At 43.1% G+C, this 22,281-nt stretch overlaps 1 protein-coding gene across 1 annotated transcript in view; it reads right to left on the bottom strand.

Moving 5' to 3' along the window:
• Positions 1-22,281, bottom strand: part of cap1 (CAP, adenylate cyclase-associated protein 1 (yeast)) — a 72,018-nt gene that overhangs the window by 28,120 nt on the left and 21,617 nt on the right. Inside the window, exons 3-7 of the mRNA XM_038800268.1 lie at positions 19,771-19,871; positions 17,751-17,828; positions 10,522-10,665; positions 9,166-9,251; positions 6,843-6,948 (exon numbers count right to left, since the gene is read on the bottom strand). Coding sequence (XP_038656196.1) covers positions 6,843-6,948; positions 9,166-9,251; positions 10,522-10,665; positions 17,751-17,828; positions 19,771-19,871 — 515 coding nt within the window. The remainder of the gene's footprint in view (positions 1-6,842; positions 6,949-9,165; positions 9,252-10,521; positions 10,666-17,750; positions 17,829-19,770; positions 19,872-22,281) is intronic.

The raw sequence follows: 22,281 nt of genomic DNA, 5'->3' as shown, positions 1-22,281 counted from the left end.
CCAAAACTTGTCGACTAACCCCACTTTTTGCCGTTCCACTTTAAATACGTATCCTGTTTTGTTGTTATGGGACATTGTTCATACACTGTGCATGGACAGCACAGTAGCTAGCACTGATTCACAGCATCAGGGACCCAGGTTCAATTCCCAGCTTGGCTCATTGTCTGTGCGGAGTCTGCACGTTCTCCACGTGTCTACGTGGGTTTCTTCTGGGTGCTCTGGTTTCCTCCCACAAGTCCTGAAAGACGTGCTGTTAGGTAATTTGGACATTCTGAATTCTCCTTCAGTGTACCGGGACAGGCGCCGAAATGTAGCGACTAGGGGCTTTTCACAGAAACATCAGTGCAGTGTTAATGTAAGTCTGCTTGCGACAATAAAGATTAAAATATTATTATTGTAAGCAGCTGTAAAGTGCCTGTGCAATCCAGAGGCAATAAGGTGTTCTACAGATACAAGTTTTTCGTTCTGGACAGAACACCAAATTAAAAAGGACCTAGAAATAAAGGCATATTGTGCAAAAGAGCGATAAAATTCCGATATCAATTAGTGCCGGAGCTGCAGATTGATAATGGAAGCAATAAAATGGAACAATAAATTAAAAGTTCTTATTTAAGAGACACGAAGTGAAGGTCAAAGAGAAGGGGAAACGGGCCAGAAAAGTAGGTCATGGCATCTGATTGGTAAAGTCGAGTGGAGAAGATGCACAACTTCAGGAGCATAGCGCCGCACGACCATACGCCAAGAGAATAGTTTAAAATCCAGGGACCATACCATAAAAAGTGAAAAATGGTCAATATTGTTCCAACATCATGATGTACACAAACTATCAATTTATGGAATTGCTGAGATTAGCCTAGCAGTAACTAATACAATTATTTGGTACTTGAATGCAATTGACCATTGCAGTTCCATTCATATTTCTGGGGAAGGTGGGACCTCTATAGACAGGATGGTCTACATCTGAACCTGAGCGGCACCAATATCCTGGGGGGGGGGGGGGGGGGGGGGGGGGGGGAGAAGAGATTTGTTAGTGCTCTTTGGGGGGGTTTAAACTAATTCAGCAGGGGCATGGGAACCTGGATTGTAGTTTTGGGGTACGGGAGATTGAGAGTATAGAGGTCAGGAGCACAGATTTGACTTCGCAGGAGGGTGCCAGTGTTCAGGTAGGTGGTTTGAAGTGTGTCTACTTCAATGCCAGGAGTATACAAAATAAGGTAGGGGAACTGGCAGCATGGGTTGGTACCTGGGACTTCGATGTTGTGGCCATTTCAGAGACATGGATAGAGCAGGGACAGGAATGGTTGTTGCAGGTTCTGGGGTTTAGGTGTTTTAGTAAGCTCAGAGAAGGGGGCAAAAGAGGGGGAGGTGTGGCGCTGCTAGCCAAGGACAGTATTACGGTGGCGGAAAGGATGCTAGATGGGGACTCTTCTTCTGAGGTAGTGTGGGCTGAGGTTAGAAACAGGAAAGGAGAGGTCACCCTGTTGGGAGTTTTCTATAGGCCACCTAATAGTTCTAGGGATGTAGAGGAAAGGATGGCGAAGATGATTCTGGAAAAGAGCGAAAGTAACAGAGTAGTTGTTATGGAAGACTTTAACTTTCCAAATATTGACTGGAAAAGATATAGTTCGAGTACATTAGATGGGTCGTTCTTTGTATAATGTGTGCAGGAGGGTTTCCTGACACAATATGTTGACAGGCCAACAAGAGGCGAGGCCACATTGGATTTGGTTTTGGGTAATGAACCAGGCCAGGTGTTACATCTGGGAGGTAGGTGAGCACTTTGGAGACAGTGACCACAATTCGGTGACCTTTACGTTAGTGATGGAAAGGGATAAGTATACCCCGCAGGGCAAGAGTTATAGCTGAGGGAAGGGCAATTATGATGCCATTAGACATGACTTAGGATGTGTAGGTTGGAGAAGTAGGCTGCAAGGGTTGGGCACACTGGATATGTGGAGCTTGTTCAAGGAACAGCTATTGCGTGTTCTTGATAAGTACGTACCAGTCAGGCAGGGAGGAAGGGGTCAAGCAAGGGAACCGTGGTTTACCAAAGAAGTGGAATCTCTTGCTAAGAGGAAGAAGGAGGCCTATGTGAAGATGAGGCGTGAAGTTTCAGTTGGGGCGCTTGATAGTTACAAGGAAGCGAGGAAGGATCTAAAGAGAGTGCTAAGACGAGCAAGGAGGGGACATGAGAAGTCTTTGGCAGGTAGGATCAAGGAAAACCCAAAAGTTTTCTATAGGTATGTCAGGAATAAAAGAATGACTAGGGTAAGAGTAGGGCCAGTCAAGGACAGTGGTGGGAAGTTGTGTGTGGAGGCTGAGGAGATAAGCGAGATACTAAATGAATACTTTTCGTCAGTATTCAATGAGGAAAAAGATAATGTTGTGGAGGAGAATGCTGAGACCCAGGCTATTAGAATAGATGGCATTGAGGTGCGTAGGGAAGAAGTGTTGGCAATTCTGCACAAGGTGAAAATAGATAAGTCCCCGGGGCCTGATGGGATTTATCCTAGGATTCTCTGGGAAGCCAGGGAAGAGATTGCTGAGCCTTTGGCTTTGATTTTTATGTCATCATTGGCTACAGGAATAGTGCCAGAGGACTGGAGGATAGCAAATGTGGTCCCTTTGTTCAAGAAGGGGAGTAGAGATAACCCCGGTAACTATAGGCCGGTGAGCCTCACGTCTGTTGTGGGTAAAGTCTTGGAGAGGATTATAAGAGATACGATTTATAATCATCTAGATAGGAATAATATGATTAGGGATAGTCAGCATGGTTTTGTGAAGGGTAGGTCATGCCTCACAAACCTTATAGAGTTCTTTGAGAAGGTGACTGAACAGGTAGACGAGGGTAGAGCAGTTGATGTGGTGTATATGGATTTCAGTAAAGCGTTTGATAAGGTTCCCCATGGTCGGCTATTGCAGAAAATATGGAGGCTGGGGATTGAGGGCGATTTAGAGATGTGGATCAGAAATTGGCTAGTTGAAAGAAGACAGAGGGTGGTGGTTGATGGCAAATGTTCAGAATGGAGTTCAGTTACGAGTGGCGTACCACAAGGATCTGTTCTGGGGCCGTTGCTGTCATTTTTATAAATGACCTAGAGGAGGGCACAGAAGTTTGGGCGAGTAAATTTGCAGACGACACTAAAGTCGGTGGAGTTGTAGACAGTGTGGAAGGATGTTGCAGGTTACAGAGGGACATAGATAAGCTGCAGAGCTGGGCTGAGAGGTGGCAAATGGAGTTTAATGTAGAGAAGTGTGAGGTGATTCACTTTGGAAAGAATAACAGGAATGCGGACTATTTTGCTTATGGTAAAATTCTTGGTAGTGTGGATGAGCAGAGGGATCTCGGTGTCCATGTACATAGATCCCTGAAAGTTGCCACCCAGGTTGATAGGGTTGCGAAGAAGGCCTATGGTGTGTTGGCCTTTATTGGTAGAGGGATTGAGTTCCGGAGCCATGAGGTCATGTTGCAGCTGTACAAAACTCTGGTACGGCCGCATTTGGAGTATTGCGTACAGTTCTGGTCGCCTCATTATAGGAAGGACGTGGAAGATTTGGAACGGGTGCAGAGGAGATTTACCAGGATGCTGCCTGGTATGGAGGGAAAATCTTATGAGGAAAGGCTGATGGACATGAGGTTGTTTTCATTAGAGAGAAGAAGGTTACGAGGTGACTTAATAGAGGCAAACAAAATGATCAGAGGGTTAGATAGGGTGGACAGTGAGAGCCTCCTCCCGCGGATGGAGGTGGCTAGCACGAGGGGACATAGCCTTAAATTGAGGGGTAATAGATATAGGATAGAGGTCAGAGGTAGGTTTTTTTACACAAAGAGTGGTGAGGCCGTGGAATGCCCTACCTGCAACAGTAGTGAACTCGCCAACATTGAGGGCATTTAAAAGTTTATTGGATAAGCATGTGGATGATAATGGCATAGTGTAGGTTAGATGGCCTTTAGTTTTTGACTTCCCATGTCGGTGCAACATCGTGGGCCGAAGGGCCTGTACTGCGCTGTATCGTTCTATGTTCTATATCCTCCAAGGCCAGTTACTGCCAAATGTGAATTTTGCAGCTTCTGACCATTTTTCTGAGAAAAGCATGTTTATCGTTTTTGTGCAATTGAAACCATCTGTTAAATGATAAATTCCAATGCATATTAAAGTCATGCAAATTGCCGTAAACCAGCAAACGCCTATCAGATGACAGTCCTCTCACCATCTTGAGTAGTTTGAGCGAGCTACAATATCACTGGTCTCAAATTCTCCAATTATCCCCTCCTTGCCACTTCCATCCTTGCTTTCAAAAGCCCACATAAAAACCTCCCTGATTATGCTTTAAGCACACACCTCCCTCTATTCTCTTGTCCTACTGTGTCGCCTTCCTCCTAACTGTAGTTTAGAGCCTTATTGCACAAGAAGCAGGGTGTTAATCAAAACTATCCAGGACTCCAATCTTTGAATAATGAAGTTAAAGAAACTTTAAACTCATCCAGTTTCAACCTTCACTTAACTTACTTATTTCTAAACAAGATGCAAATTGAATATGTGTGGAATGAATTTCATAGAGATTTCTTGAATAAACTACGTTTTACTGGGAATGTCATTCAAGTTTTAATCAAAGTATCAAGACATTTATAAACACTCATCCAGATGAATATGTATTGTAGTTGATTAATTTCCACGCTGCCACTTCCACGAGTAAATGAATCTCAAAGATGGTCAGAGTATCTGCACAGGATCCAGATCATGTGAGGAGAACAAAGGTAGTTTTACAGGATTTATATTGGTAAACACCAAGATTTAATTTTTACGTTTTTGTGCCTGGAAGGGTTAAAGTCCCTGGAAGGGTAAAGTCCATATTGGACAAAGGTGTTTGTAGATGTTGGGGTTGGTTTAGTCCCAACTGTGTATCTATTGCATTTGGAGAGGGTTACAGAGTGAAGAATAAATTAAGGGCATAAGCATGCTGCTTAGCAACTGGGGCCTTGAAAGGGAGAGAAGTTTTTAAGTTTCAGCTGAATTTGTGGGCAGCTGGAGACAGGACACAGGGGAGTAAACAGTACTCAACTCTGGCAGGAGGATGGCAGTGATTAGCACTGCTGTCTCACGGCGCCGAGGTCCCAGGTTCGATCCCGGCTCTGGGTCACTGTCATTGTGGAGTTTGCACATTCTCCCCGTGTTTGCGTGGGTTTCGCCCCCACAACCCAAAGATGTGCAGGGTAGGTGGATTTGCGACGCTAAATTGCCCCTTAATTGGAAAAAATGAATTGGGTACTCTAAATTTATTTTTTTTTAAAACTCTGGCAGGAGGTGGACAGGCTGGGTTGCTAAGATGCAAGCTTCCCAAGAAACAAGATACAATCCAGATAGCCAGGGAATTGGGACATAGAACAGAGATCATGATATTGTTCAGAAGAATTCAAGGAAGAATAATTGCAGTAACTAGTTTAAAGTGGAACAGTAGACTTCAGAGGTAGTTGAAACATCTGATGTCATTTTAATACAGTCTGGGAATTGAGAGTTAAAGAAATTGTGAGCAGTTTACACAGCAGTCAAAACAAAGATATCCCAAAGGAGTTGGTGTAAGATCTTGGGCTGGATTCACTGTTAAAAGTGGAGCAGAAGCTTGGGTTAAAGGGACATCTGGAAAACTCGACTTTTGAATCCAAATCATTAAGGGAAAGTATTATTACGAGATTTTAAAGTGGGTTTTTGGAGATTGGAGTTTACAAATACTCATGCGATCATCATCTGGGGCAGTCGGAGGAGAAAACCACAAACATAAACTTGGGTTCAGAGCATGTGCATTATAATCTTTATTATTGTCACAAGTAGGCTTACATTAACACTGCAATGAAGTAACTGTAATAATCCCCTAGTCGCCACACTCTGGCGCCTGTTCGGGTACAGCAGGGAGAATTTAGAATGCCCAATTCACCTAACAAGCACGTCTTTTGGGACTTGTGGGAGGAAACTCTCGCAGACTCCGCACAGTGGCCCAACCTGGGAATCGAACCCAGGACCCTGGTACTGTGAAGCAACAGTGCTAAGCACTGTACTACCCGTGATAGCCACAGTCTTTGATGTGTTTAACTAGTCATCTTGCGTGCTTAAAATATGTCAAGACTATTGTAGATTAGGATGCACTTTATAATCCATGTTAATCCACAAATGTGTATTTGTTAAGTTAAGGGAGAAGCAATGGAGTACTGTATAATAATCTCAACCTTATGTCGCAAATGTTTTTTTGTTAAAACTAATTAGCGGTCTTGTGACTCTGTTCCTCCACGTTTTATTAAAAAGAAACAAACGTTGTTGTCTTTTGAGCAGGGCTCCATTCTGGGATCATCCCATCCGGTTATATCAACTGGGATCATAATCACAACATCCCAGGTTTGGTTCCCAATCTGCATCATTGCCCTATCTTCGTGTAGGGAGTAACAGTGATGCAACTAATGTCTCAGCACCCCTGGACTGAGGGAAGGGGAAGAATATCAGAGTTCAAGCTTTTTTTTTGTTGAATTCTCAACAGGAAACATTAGCAGGCTAAATTACTATGGCAGCCAATAGAAAGAATGAGCAGCAGCCGATTACACCTTTTCACCAGATACCCACCCAAACAGGAAACTTCAAGCAGGGAGCATTGGTTCACAACTGCATTAGCACGGATGCTTGCAAAGCTAGTAACTGATACAAACTGGAGCATTCCCTTACCCTGGTTGAGGCGAGTGAACTCTATGCAAACCTGGTCTGTGTGGCTCAATATGACAGGACACAGTGCAACATTTTAATAAGCCAGAGATGATCAGCACCAAATCATGCCATACAGAAACCTGCTACACTTACTGTCTTGTTCCATGAAAGTCCAGTGGTGTGGTTTGCCTTGATGTATGCTTGAAGTTCAGTCCAGAAGCTTATATAGGCCTTCACCCACTCCACATGCCTTTTATCACTGAAATTGAAATAGTCACATGTTCAAATAACAAGTTTCTCCCATCTATGTTCTCTTCTATGCATCTTATATTTGTTACCCCAATGTCAGTACATCCCATCTAATATGCAAGGAAGATGGGAGGTGAGCAGGAAATTTGAGCTGGGATGGAATTCATGGCAGAGGAGAGGGACACCAAGTACTAGAGTGGGAAGATGCATCTATTTCTATCACCATCTATATGCATTTAGTGTATGTCCATACCAATATTGGCTTGCCCTCAAGTTATTACTACAGTAGTTGAGAAATAAAAACAGCCAGGGCTCAGGATTATAAAATTCTCAAGTAGGAAAAATGCATAAAGTACTGGATCTGACTTATAGATTTTTTCTTTGCAGCTTAGTGCAATTTATGTGATTTTGCATCATTGTTCAAAGCAGTTGTATGTTTACCCAAACTCCCCCCCTCCCCCCCCCCTTTTCAACCTTCTCACTTGTTGCCTCTACCTCCACTTCCAGTCTGATTTCAAACTGTTTATTTTCAGAACCAAGTACAGAGGTGCAGAGTACAAGCAGGCCAAAAAGACACCAATTAGTTTTGGAAACAAATATGGATAAATTTAACACAGGTCAGTACATAGGAACAGTAGGCTTTTTGATGCCTCAAGTCTGCTCCGCCTTACAGCACTGTGTCTAATGGCTATTAGAGCCTTAACACCTTTCCTGCCCCCCCCCCCCCCCCAAACCACCACCAACCATAGACTCCCTTGTAAATTAAAAATTTGCCTACCACACCCTTGAATATATTGAATGATTAGCTTCCCCTGCTTGCTGGGGAAGAGAACTCCAAACACCAACCCCCAGAAGAAATTTCTTCTCATCTCTGCCTTAAATGGGAAACCTCTCATTTTGAAACTGCACCCCCAGGTCTAGATTTGCCCACAAGAGAAAACATCTACCAGACATGCCCCCTCAGAATCTTTTCACAGGTGAACCAGATATAAGCAGTATGGGAGACCATGAGGAGCAAAATTTATATGTAAAGCTTTCATGCAGAAATTTACTGATCAAAGTACATATTTGTATACAATGGAGAATGGAATTAAAGCTTCATGGAAAGTGGACTACAAAAATCAAAATTTAACTGCCATTTGGAGTTCAGGATCATCTTTAACGTTGCAACTCGAAGATCAAATGATGAATACCAATTTATTTTGTTATCCTGGCATTATAGAAACCAAAGATATTTGAAAGATTAATCTGTTAAATTACCATATCCTTGCTCTCACCCAGCTCAGAGCTGCACTGGATGTGGCCTGAAGGTGGGCTGTTCATCAACAAGGCAGAGGTAAATTTTTTTTTTTTTTTTTTTTTAAACCCAATTCATTTTTTTCCCCAATTAAGGGGCAATTTAGCTTGGCCAATCCACCTAGCCTGCATATCTTTTGGGTTGTGGGGGCGAAACACACACAGACACGGGAGACAAACTCCAGTGTTCCAGAGCCGGGATTGAACCGGGGACCTCGGCTGAGACAGCAGTGCTAACCACCGTGCCAACGTTCTGCACCGAGGTGGAGGTAATTAGTAGAAAGAAAAAAGAAAAATACTTTTGTGATTTGGGTGCTACAAATTGATGAATGTGGACACAGAATGCATCAACTTTGAAAACAATCACAATACATTCAAAGCACTTGAATTGTAGTTTGTTTTTTTGTATTGTTGATCTTGTGGATATGTAGAAGCTATATTTTTTTAAATAATCTTTATCGTCACAAGTAGGCTTACATTAACACTGCAATGAAGTTACTGTGTAAAGCCCCTAGTCACCACATTCCAGCACCTGTTCGGGTACACAGAGGGAGAATTCAGAACGTCCAAATTACCGAACAGCACATCTTTCAGGACTTGTAGGAGAAAACCAGAGCACCCAGAGGAAACCCATAGACACGGAGAGAACATGAGGCTGCACACAGACTGTGACCCAAGCCGGGAATTGAACCTGGGACCCTGGAGCTGTGAAGCAACGGTGCTACCCAGTCTGCCACCATGCTGCCCAGACAGATATAGCTTTAGAAGATGAGGATTTTGGTTTAAATTATATATATGTTTGACAATGATAAGGGATTGTCATTATGCTAGTTTACAAAATTCCCTACAGAAAATCAGCATTTTTAAGCTAAAAAACTTCCTTAAAATGCAAAAGGAGTCCAAGGGAAATGATAGTAAGTGGCAGTCATACGTGTCTTTGTACTCCTTCAGAACCCTATTGGTATAAAACATAGCAGCATCGGTCATCTCCTTAACGTAAGGACCAGGTTTCGGAGTCTAGAAGGAAAAAATGATCATTAGTTCTCATGTAAAGTCTTGCTGTTCTTTAGTAAAGGTATGTGAGTGTTATGTACAGAAAACGTAGGTGCCATCCTTATGACTTCAAAGGGAAAAGCATTTAAATGTATAATTTACACCACTTATACTATCGATGGGCAATCACCTATGGAATAATGCTAAATGTTTTCCATTTACATATAACTATTACAAAGACAATACTTATAATGTATGAAGTTCTCCGGCCGATTTCAGGCAGTTCAACAAGTTTGCTGCACCTCGCTAATCCCTTCTCTTAACCCATTTTAAAAGGCTCTGCTGATTTCAGAAAAAGTCAGGTTATCAAGCAATCTGCTGTTTGCACCTCAGATGAGATTTGTTGGATTGATATTGATTCAGATTCAATTGCTAACAATTATTAGAGGGAATTGCAAAATGGAGACCTCAAGTATTCTGCAGAAAGCCTTTTGTAAAATATACATGACAAATGTTCATCACTTCATGTAAAAAAAAAAATAGCTTGATATCCAGATAAGGCATCCACACAAATCACAATTGGTTACATTCAACTAAAATGCTGCTTCATTGCTAAAATCTATTAGTATTAATGCCCGTTGGTTTAGAGGTAAATAGTATCACCACCAACATGCCCACTATAATCGTCAGTGATTGCTCACAGTCGCAGTTTGTTTTCACTTTGCCTATTGCTGCTCCTCTCCTTCAGGCTGGGCACTGTTCCAGTTTGCCCAACAAACAAGTGATTTTTATAAGAGCCAATCTAATCCAGGAAGTGCCAATATTACTGATGACTAAGAGCGGAACAGTGGCGCAGTGGTTAGCACTGCTACCTCACGCCACCAAGGACCCGGGTTCGATCCCGGGTCACTGTCCACGTGGAGTTTGCACATTCTCCCCGGTGTCTGCGTGGGTCTCACCCCCAGAACCCAAAAAGATGTGCAGGATAGGTGGATTGGCCATGCTAAATTACCCCTTAATTTGAAAAATATAATTGGGCACTCAATTTTTTTTTTTTTTTATAAAGACTGCGAACTAAATTGGGAAAATAATTTATTTTAAAAATTAATTTGAAGAATATATTCACTTATGAAGGTTTAAGAAAATTTATAGGCTAAGTAGCTATCAAAACGTCCACAGATGAACACTGCGGACGTCCCTTATCAAAAATATCAAATGCATGCCATACCAAATTAGGTCATGGCTTTCCTATTAACAAAACCGGGAAAAGTTGCTTGCTTAGTAGAATACTTACAATTGCCAACCACCCCAGACCAGGAATGCTCTCACTAATTGCTGATAGATGATTGAAGTGTTTGCTTGCACGTTTTTTCTCTCTGAACTCTTGGATCTGCAGAATTTTATTGGAGAGTGGCTGGAGTAGCTGGGTCAATTCATTCTGCAAAAAACAAAGGCAGATCAAACAAACATCAATGCAGCAAATTAACCATACATCAAAATAAATAACAAGCTAAATACACAGTCTGAAAAGAGGAAAATTACTTCATTCAAAACATTGGGCTCACCATATGCAGCAATTCAGCTGCAGATAAAATTGCACCGAGCGACAAAAATATTTTTGATGAGTTATTTGCATTTTCTTTACTCTCAAATTACTATGTTTACTTTTGTATTTAATATACAAAGATGAAAGATTGGTTATGTCACCCATACATACATATCAATGCCATATTTTTGTTCTTTCCTACTGTTTCAGCCAGAATAAAGGCAGCAGTATGCAAATAAAGGGAACCAAAGGGATAGTGGGTTCTTGAAAAAGAATGCAATGTACAAGGGAGGTCATGTCTCACTAATTTCATTGAATTTTTTGAGGTGGTGACAAAAATGATTGACTAGGGAAGGGCTGTGGATGTTGTATACATGGACTTTAAAGCATTTGATAAGGTCCCTCATGGCAGGCTGATGCAAAAGATTAAATCACATGGGGTCAGAGGTGAACTAGCTGGATGGATTCAGTTTTGGCTTGACCATAGAAGACAGAGGGTAGCAGTGGACGGGTGTTTTTCTGAATGGAGGTCTGTAAATAGTGGTGTTATATGATTAGCAAGTTTACAGATGATACCAAGATTGCAGGAGTTGCGGATGCGATGAGGATCGCCAGAGAATACAACAGGATATAGACAGGCTGCAAAATTGGGCAGAGAAACGGCAGATGGAACTTAACCTGGACAAATGAGGGGTGATGCATTTTGGTAGATCCGATTCAGGTGGAAACTATAAAATAAATGACAGAACCATCAGGAGCATAGAGACACAGATCTGGGCATGCAGGTTCACAGATCCTTAAAAGTGGCATCACAGGTGGGAATGGTGGTAAAGAAAGCATATGGCATGCTTGCCTTCATAGCATGGGGTATCAAGTATAAAAACTCGAAAATTATGTTACGGTTTATATAGAACGTTGGTTAGGCCACATTTGGAATACGGTGTCCAATTCTGGTCACCACACTACCAGAAGGATGTGGAGGCTTTGGAGAGAGTACAGAAAAGGTTTGAAAGGATGTTGCTCGCAAGGGAGGGTATTAGCTATGAGGAGAGATTGAATAAACTGGGATTGTTCTCCCTAGAGAGACAGAGGCTGAGGGTATAGATGAACAGGTGGAGGCCCAAGTTCAAGGTGTGCGGGGGGGGGGGGGGGGGGGGTTTCTACACAGAGGGTGGTGGTGGCCTGGAATGCAAGGCCAAGTGAGGTGGTTGAGGCAGATACGTTAACGACTTTAAGACTCATCTAGATATGCACATGAACAGGGGTATAGAAGGATACAGGCGGTTGGTCTAGATGGGACTCATGATCGGCGCAGGCTTGGAGGGCCGAAGGGCCTGTTTCTGTGCTGTATTGTTCTTTGTTATAACTACTGCATTTAGCAGTCAGCCCATAATATGCCTCCACAATAGAACTGGAATCCACGATTTCCTGACTCATGCAAGAGCATTACCAGAAACAAAGCTGACACTTGAAAACAAATCTATTAGCTAGCAATGAAAACTTCTGGCGAATTCTTATTTGAACAAATACCAAATTACGTCAAATGGGATTCCCATTTTTTTCAACTTGGCAAATCTTCATTTGAATGCCATCTTCTAAGAGACACTAAAAAAAAAAGTATGCAGACCAAGAACTGATTAAATTTAATCCAGTGTCATTCATTTTGTGAATAAGAATGCTGGAATGTAGAAAAAGCATAAATAGTCACAAGTCTAAAAAGTGAGTCTTGCCACTCTGATGAAAATGAAGTTAGCCTTTGAAAGATACTCGGAAACCAGACAATTGGACAAAGGGATTCCAAGTGAATGGTCTTGAGGTGCCCAAACATTGTTCGCAATAAGCAAATCGAAAATATACAAGTCTGTGTTCCAGCATTATATAGTATTCTCACAAAAGGGCCAACAGCATTGGTAGTATAGTAAACTGCAAAAGGGGCAGCAGAGTGTTTTTGAAGTGAATCTTAAAGCATAAATGTCACTTTTACTCTATGTCTTTTGTGGTGTATCCAATGCAATATGCTCACTGGTGAAAACTGCTAAATATATATTTTTAAAGTATTTTTATTAAGGTTTGCAGAACTTTTCATAATAAAACACAGGAGTAACCAAAATAACAAAACAAACTAGAGTGAACATTAACAGTGCAACCCCCCCCCCACGGATGAAAACTGCAAAATATATTTAATCACCTAAACAAAATCGAGGGTTTGTGGGGCACTGCAAGGATTCTAGTGCGCATATATTTTTAATGGGAACAGCCTTTGTCTGCTTTTATTCTAATACAAATGTAAAATAATTGCAGACTATAGTCAATGCTTTTAAAAGTGGAAAAACAATAATCTTTTCAAAAAACTTCAACTTAATGCAAAGTTGAATTAGAAATGTGCCGAATCACAGTTTCTAAAGCCCAAAATGAGTCAATAGTTCACGAATAAAGTTTTATTTAGAAAAAAAAACATGGCAAACACTGGGCCTTTGTTCTTGACATACTGAATACAACTAAGGGCAGCACGGTAGCATGGTGGTTAGCATAAATGCTTCACAGCTCCAGGGTCCCAGGTTCGATTCCCGGCTGGGTCACTGTCTGTGCGGAGTCTGCACGTCCTCCCAGTGTGTGCGTGGGTTTCCTCCGGGTGCTCCGGTTTCCTCCCACAGTCCAAAGATGTGCGGGTTAGGTGGATTGGCCATGCTAAATTGCCCGTAGTGTCCTAAAAAGGTAATGGGGGGGTTGTTGGGTTACGGGTATAGGGTGGATACGTGGGTTTGAGTAGAGTGATCATGGCTCGGCACAACATAGAGGGCTGAAGGGCCTGTTCTATGCTGTACTGTTCTATGTTCTATGAGCACACTTTTTCGTTATTTGTTACTCCAGCCTTTGCAGCAGGAAAAATCTACAAGTGTCAGTATTTATTATTTTTTGTTTTTAATAATCTTTATTAGTGTCACAAGTAGGCTTACATTAACACTGCAAGGTTACTGTGAAAATCCCTTAATCGCCACACTCCGGCACCTGTTCAGGTACACAAGAGGGAGAATTTGAAATGTCCAATTCACCTAACAGCACATCTTTCAGGACTTGTGGGAGGCAACTGGAGCTCCCGGAGGAAACCCACGCGCACACGGGGAGAACATGCAGACTCCACACAGAGTGACCCAAGCGGGAATTGAACCCGGGATCCTGGCCCTGTGAAGCCACTGTGCTAACTACTCTGCAACAGTGCACCGAGTTTATTAACTGAAGGGGGAAAATAAACGATTAAACTTCCCAGAAGGATGACTTACGATAACATGCAAGAGCAAAATGCACAAAAAGTGGCTCCTGGCTGGTCTTTGCTTTTGATCCCTTTTACCCATTTCGTTGGGGGAGTTTGATGACCACACACCTGCTGCAGTCTATGGGAAGTGTTATTCGATGAGTCATGTCAGAATCATTGACAAAGATCACAATCTCACTTACACCCCAAAACGATAAAGACCCAAAAGAATGTGGATCATATAGACCCATTTCACTGTTAAATGTTGATGTAAAAATACTCGCAAAAGGTCCTGGCCAAAAGGCTGGAGGGCTGCATACCGGAGATGGTCGCAGAGGACCAAAAGGGGTTTGTCAAGGGTAGGCAACCCACGGCGAACATCAATGGGGGCCAAGCAGGGATGCCCTATATCCCTCCCCACACTATACCTTGCCACACCCCCGAACTCAACGCGATGACCAATCGCAAGCGTGAACAACAGGGGGGGACATCCAGTGCATAGCAAAACAACAAACCCAAAAATGGACCCACTTCAAACCGGAGTGGACAAAAAATCCCCCAATTCCTACCCCCACTTCAAACATGTTCCCAACCATTACAAAGTGCCAGCATCCAGGTTCCCAAGCATTGTCCACTCAGTTCGCCCCCCGTTTATGCTCCTTAACGAAGTCTTTGGCTGCTTCTGGGGTCTCAAAATAACACTCCCGGCCTTCAAACGTCACCCATAGTTTCGCCAGGTAGAGCATCCCGAACCTGATCCACCGCCAGTAGAGCACAACTGCGGCTTTGTTGAACCTTGCCCGCCGCTTCGCCAACTTGGCTCCAATGTCCAGAAATTCAGACGTTGTTCCCCTCCCATTCGCAGGTGCGTTTATCCCTGGCCCAACACAAAATCTTCTCTTTCTCCCCAAATTTGTGGAGATCACCGCCCGCAGTGGCTCCTCAGCTCTAGGCCTATACCTTCGAGCAAGAGCTGCCCAGTGTGCAACCACTCAGACCGCGGCTGCCAATAGAAGTTCCAGCATGGCTGTGTGATTTTATGGAGTCTCTGCACCAGGAGGTGGTTATGTTCATGACTAGGGAAGCGAGTGATGGGTTCTAATGGAGATGACGTCTGCTTACGTTGCATTTCACAGATCTGGTTGTTGTTAGTGGGGTAGATTTTGTTTTGTCATGGTTTGTTGAGGTTGTTGATATATGGTTTGTTGTTTTGATTGTTATTTTTTATAAACTGTTAAAAATTTAGTAAAAATATTGCTTTTGAAAACCTTCCCAGATGGAACTGTAGTCAAAGCTTAACCATCATACACATCAACAGAAGGTAAACATTAAAAGCTGTTTTGTAACACCTTTTAAATAGTTTTGTGAGCATTAAGCACCTTTGTAAATTCCAGTTGTCATAATTTTCTACCCTTTAGGAGACGGTTAGAATGTAGCTGCACCAATTATAATGCATTGTATTGCCTTGCTTACCTGCAGTATTTACTGTTAAAGCACATACTGTTGCCTTTTGTACCACCGTTAGCAACTATTTTTGAGACCACCCAACATTTTAGAATAGAACATAGAACAGTACAGCACAGAACAGGCCCTTCGGCCCTCAATGTTGTGCCGAGCCATGATCACCCTACTCAAACCCACGTATCCACCCTATACCCGTAACCCAACAACCTCCCCCTTAACCCTACTTTTATTAGGACACTACGGGCAATTTAGCATGGCCAATCCACCTAACCCGCACATCTTTGGACTGTGGGAGGAAACCGGAGCACCCGGAGGAAACCCACGCACACAGGGGGAGGATGTGCAGACTCCACACAGACAGTGACCCAGCCGGGAATCGAACCTGGGACCCTGGAGCTGTGAAGCATTTATGCTAACCACCATGCTACCCTGCTGCCCCTGAATGCACTTAAGCAATCTGGTATTTGTCTTTTTTCCCCAAATCAAACATCAGGCATGAGAGGGGAACTTCAAATTAACTAAACGAAAGAGGATTGGATGTGCAGCTCATAATTAGCAGCTATTTTAGTCTTGTTATTACACCTCAATTAGTCTCCAGTGGGAACCTCGGCAAGATAAACAACCAAACATTGCAGAATTACAGTTCATTTATCGAGATTGTCACAGTTGTAATAAACTACATGAGAATACTTCCAATTACAGAATCCCGTGCGAGTACCTACTGATGCATTTAATCGGATCGTCTCCCTGTTGGTGCCCCCCCCCCCCCCCCCCAACCCCACACACACACTAATGGTGGTAACTGGCCAAAAACAGAAACAAAATTACACTAACTTAAAGTCTGAACAATTCAACTTTAAAAGTCAAACTCCCAACCAATAATGAGCTCAATACCACCCCCCACTAAAAACAACAGTAACCAGATCAAGACTGCCAAATTAAATTTTACACACTAACCCTGCAGCCAGATTGCTGGCTGAATTCAAACGGAGGCTCTGGATGTGAAAATATGATGAGAAATGAGTAGCCTCTCAAGCCTGCCTGCATTCGATAAGATTCTGGCCTATCCTCTACCCCAAATTTTTTTGCTTTTTCTTCCTATCCCATGGTTCTTGGACTTTCGGAGGTGACCAAATATATTCAATGACTGACCATCCAAAGCTTACAGAATTCCAAAAGTCAGACTTTTAACCCACTTCGTCACCCAGTCTTGCACTGATTCTTAGTCACTAATAAAGCACTTCAAAAATGCAACTTAGCGTAATTCAGGCTATGAAAAAAATGTACAGGGCCCTGCTCCACCACACGGAAGTGAAATGGATGTACAAATAATGGAAGCAGAGGTATTGTTTATTTCAACATAGAGTTGGGAAACACAAAAATTTCAACAGAAGCAGTGAACACAATTGGTATTTAAGTTTCCATGCACAATCTTTGGCCAAAGTGGCCTGCTACTAGACCACTGCAATAGTGGTTGAATCAGCTGCTAAATAATACATAACAGGATGCCCTTTCAGCATCTTGAAAGTGCTTTACAGGCAATTAAGTACTTTTTGGTGATGCACTGCAGTGATTCAGGAATCACAGCGGCCAATTAGTACGCAGCAAAATTGCACTGACAAGAGTGTGATAATGACCAGATAACTGTTTCAGTGACCAAAAGTAAAATGCTGGAAAATCTCAGCAGGTCTGGCAGAATCTGTAGGGAGAAAAGAGCTGACATTTTGAGTCCAGATGACCGTTTGTTAAAGCTGGTAACTGTTTCAGTGATGTTGGTTGAGGGATAGATGTTAGTAAGGACTCTTTGACATAGTACTGTGGGATCTTGCATGCACCAGAGGTACAAAGCCTTATCTGCAAGATGGCACCTACAACAGTGAAGTGTTTCTTTAGTACTTGCACTGGAGTATCAGCCTAGATTTTATGTCTCAAACCATAATCTTTTAACTCAGAAACAAGAGTGCTCTCACTGAATTCGGAATTACTCCAAACAGAAGCTTCTACATCATTCTAATTGGCATCAGCCTCTAATTTGTACCTCCATGATTGCAGAGAAAGATTTTAAAATTAAGGTTTAGGAACTCACAAGCAGAGGGTATCAAATCTATACAAAGGAGATGATGGCAATGGCTGGTTAAAATATTCATACAATTTCCAAAGCAATGAATAGATGAAAATATTGGATCTAAAAACAAGAGACATTTCTAAATTTGAAAAGTTCCCACAAGCAGATACAACATCCATCAGATCAAACACCTACCACTGGAGGCTGCTGGCATTTGGAGGCAATCACCAGAAATTCTCTCTCCATCCTCACAGTTTCAATCACCAGGTCAGCCTAAGCAAACAGTAAAACAAAATGATTGAATATACCACAACATATTTTCAGATGGTTAATAGCCCTCATTTATATAAATTATATTAAACAGTTTGCTATCAAATGTTACTTTGGATTAGTCTGAATGCAAGCAAGGATGTAAAGTGAAGATTTTTGATTAAAATTGTTTTTTTGCCAATGAACATCCAGGATTGCTAATTAGTACTCCCACCACTGGCACTTTGTTAGAAAGTTCATTCCAATTGTTTAGTCACCCCGACATTAAAATTACCATTGGAAGAGAAAGGTGTAAAAAACACTTTCATGGAATTATTTGAAACACCAGACACTTATAACTCTTATAGATGAGACCAAGGGCAGCACGGTGGCACAGTGGTTAGCACTGCTGCCACATGACACTGAGGTCCCAGGTTCCATTCTGGCTCCGGGTCACTGTCCGTATGGAGTTTGTACATTCTCCCAGTGTTTGCGTGGGTTTCATCCCCACAATCCAAAGATGTGCAGGGTAGGTGAATTGGCCATGCTAAATTGCCCCTTAATTGGAAAAAATTAATTGGGCGCTCTAAATTTTTTTTAAAAAATAGAGACCATTTACAATGCCCAGGGAAGGGTAATGGCAAACATTACTCAGCCCACCAACAGCCAGAAGCTGACAAATTATGTTACACTGGCAAAAGCTCCCATCTTTAGTTGGATCTCAGCACCTCTGGATTCAGCAGCTTTGCCTTCTTTCACTTTCAGCTGGTAGAAATCCGAGCGTAAAAATTAGCATTTTAATAATCGCGCATCAAGCTGCTCATTTATTTTCTGCCTCTGTACATGTGGGTTTAAAAAACCTGTTGGCTCACAGAAAATTAGTACAGCTGTTTTGGATACAAATCCTGTAACTAAATAGCATTCCTGCAAAGCCTCAACGAGTTCACATCCTCCGGCCTTTAAAAATTGCTTTAAAGTCAATTTTGTTTGTATTTCTCCCTTTCCAAATTTAACTGACTCCTCCAGATGGGTGACACATTAAGTCTTTCTTTCTCAAATAAGCATCCTATCTAAACACAAGGTGGAAATCAGCAACATAATACCAGTGTCCTCTTGTGATTTTTGGGAAGAAAAACATTTTATGTTGGGCAGCACGGTGTCTCAGTGGTTAGCATTGTTGCCTCACGGCACCAAGGACCCAAGTTCGATCTCCGGCCCTAGGTTGCTATCCGTATAGAGTCTGCACATCTTCCTGTGTCTGCACGAGTCTCGCTCCCACAACCCAAATGATGTGCAAAGCAGGTGAATTGACCACACTAAATGCAAGTTGTTTTGTCTGAAATTGAGACAATCACAGTGTCACATAATTAATAGCCAAGGACCAGCAAGAGGGGCTTTAATCCATCTATTTCTTTCTGAAGATGCTGCCTCACTGGTGTGCAGTTCCACAGCTCCTTACTGAACGAGACACTCATGATGTACAAGCTTAAATATTAAATCAGTCTGACTAAGTAAGTATCTTCACAGTAAAGTTCATCTATTTCAGGTAGGCTTTCCCTGCTCCATCCTGGTCATGTGGGTTGAGTAATTGAAAGGAGCATTAGATGAAATGAAAATGAAAATTGCTTATTGTCACAAGTAGGCTTCGAATGAAGTTACTGTGGAAAGCCCCTAGTCGGTTTTCACCTTTCAAGCGGCAGGCTATTTAGATCACTTTTTTATTGGGAGTTTAATCAACACGGGAGGTAAAAATAAATCTTGGGGGTGAGGGTGATGCCCTGGCATGCTTTCTCCTCCTCCTCCGCTCCCGCTCTCTCCTCCTCCCCCCCCCCAAACACTTCAGGCCCCTCTCCTCCTCTTCCCTTCCCCCCCCCCCCAACCAACACCACTTCGGATTCATGATCAGGAACTATTAATGTAATAGAGCTGCCCATCATTTCACAAATTACTTAATAGAATTACTCACATGTTCTCCAATATCGCCACCAATCTCTTTGCTTTGTTTCCAATATGTTGTCAATGGTCCATTAAGCAGCTCTTCAAATGCCTGTACAAAAGGAGCAAGCTCTACACAAATGAAACCACAGACAGAGATTAATATCATGCATTATTACGTACAAAATCAACAAAACCAAATATATATAAAACTTTTCAAATTGTCACAACGGTAAAGTGCAATGATATTCACATTTTCTCCAGCAGTCAAGATGCACTCAGGTACTTCAATTCAGTGATGAAAACAAAGAAGTTCAAAGAAAAGTACAGCACAGGAACAGGCCTTCTAATTCTGTGCTGATCATGATATCCTAACTTAAAAAACCTTCTGCCCTTCCTCAGTCTACAAACGTACTAATCAGATCACACACATTTTCCTCCAGATCATTTATATAATAATCGCTTATTGTCACAAGTAGGCTTCAATGAAGTTACTGTGAAAAGCCCAGAGTCACCACATTCTGGCACCTGTTCGGGGAGGCCGGTACTGGGAATTAAACCCGCGCTGCTGACATTGTTCTGTATTAAAAGTCAGCTATTTAGCCCACTGTGCTAAACCAGCCCCTATATAAACTACAAACAGAAGTCCCAGCACTGATCCCTGCAGAACACCACAGCTACAAATCTACATTCTGAAAAATACCCTTCCACCACTACTGTCTTCTATAACCGAGCAAATTCCACGTCTTTCTAGCCAGCCCACCCCGAATCCCATGTGACTTTAGTTTTTATACAAGTCTGCCATGTGGGACTTTGTCAAACGCCTTACTAAAGTCCATATAAACTACATCCACAGCCCTTCCCTCAGTTTTCTTTGTCACCTCTTTGAAAAACTCAATCAAGTTTGAGACACAAAATCATGCTGCCAGTCACTAACTAGTCCACTATCCTCCAAATCTGTCACCACTGATGTCAGGCCTATAATTTGCTGGATTTTCCCCGTTTCCTTTCTATTTTTAAAAATATAAATTTAGAGTACCCAATTCACCTTTTCCAATTAAGGGGCAATTTAGCGTGGCCAATCCACCTAGCATGTACATCTTTTTGGTTTGTAGGGGTGAAACCCACGCAAACACGAGGAGACTGTGCAAACCCCACATGGGCAGTGACCCAGAGCTGAGATCGAACCTGGGACCTTGGCGCCGTGAGGCAGCAATGCTAACCACTGTGATACCGTGCTGCCCCCCGCTTCCCTTCTTAAACAAGGGAACATGGGCTATTCTCCAGTCCTCTGGAACCTCGCATGTGGTCAAAAGAGGAAGTGGAATAAGGCTCCAGGTCCGGACGGGCACCCAGTGGAGTTCTATAAAACGTTCTCGGGGGTACTGGAGCCAGTGTTGTTGAGGATGTTCAATGAGGCAAGGGAAAGAGGGGTGCTGCCCCCGACGGTGTCACAGGCAATGATTTCACTGATTCTTAAGCAGGACAAGAACTCGGAGCTGTGTGGGTCCTACAGGCCGATGTCCCTGCTGAATGTGGATGCCATGTTGATGCCCAAAATCTTGTTCTCCAGGATTGAGGGCTGTGTTACGAACGTTATTGGGGGAGGACTGGACGGGGTTTGTTAAGGGTAGGCACTTGGTGGCCAATGTAAGAAGTCTGTTAAATGTGATCATGATGCCCCCGGAAGGTGGGGGGGTTTGAGGTAGTGACCGCAATGGATGCAGAAAAGGCCTTTGATCGGGTAGAATTGGACTATCTGTGGGAGGTACTGGGACGGTTCAGATTTGGGAGGGGCTTTATTGACTGGGTCAGGTTACTTTATCAGGCTCTTGTGGCAAGTGTGCAGACGAACAGGACGACGTTGGACTATTTTAGACTGCACCGGAGGACGCGACAGGGATGCCCCCTCTCACCACTGTTGTTTGCGCTAGCTATAGAGCCGTTGGCAATTGCTCTGAGAGTTTCAAGGGGCTGGAGGGGACTGGTCCGGGTGATGGCGGTGGCCCTGAGAGTCTGGGGGCAATGGAGGAGAGACGTGGGAACAGAGGGAGCATCGGTCTGGTCCCCAAACTGTAATAATCACCGGTTTGCCCCGGGAAGTATGGATGAGGGGGGGGGGGGTTTCCGGATATGGCAGAGAGCAGGGATTGAGAGGATGGGGGATATGTTTATAGAGGAGAGCTTTATGAGAGGAGAAGTTTGGGATGGCAAGGGGAAACAAATTCAGGTATCTGCAGGTGGGGGACTTCCTACGTAAACAGGTGTCAACCTTCCTGCTCCTACCACTGAGGGGGATTCAGGACAGGGTATTTTCCAGATGGTGGGTAGGAGAAGGGAGCGTCTCAGTCATTTACAAGGAACTTATGGGGTCAGAAGAGACGCCGACCGAGGAGCTGAAGCGCAAGTGGAAGGAGGAGCTGGGAGGAGAGATAGAGGATGGTCTATGGGCGGACGTGTCGAGTAGAGTCAACGTATCCGCAACATGTGCCAGGCTCAGCCTGATACAATTTGGGCGTGTCCAAAGCTTCAGGGATTTTGG

Source organism: Scyliorhinus canicula, chromosome 1 (genome assembly GCF_902713615.1).
Source record: "Scyliorhinus canicula chromosome 1, sScyCan1.1, whole genome shotgun sequence".
Lineage (NCBI taxonomy): Eukaryota > Metazoa > Chordata > Chondrichthyes > Carcharhiniformes > Scyliorhinidae > Scyliorhinus > Scyliorhinus canicula.
This window is presented reverse-complemented; position numbering and strand designations above follow the sequence as displayed.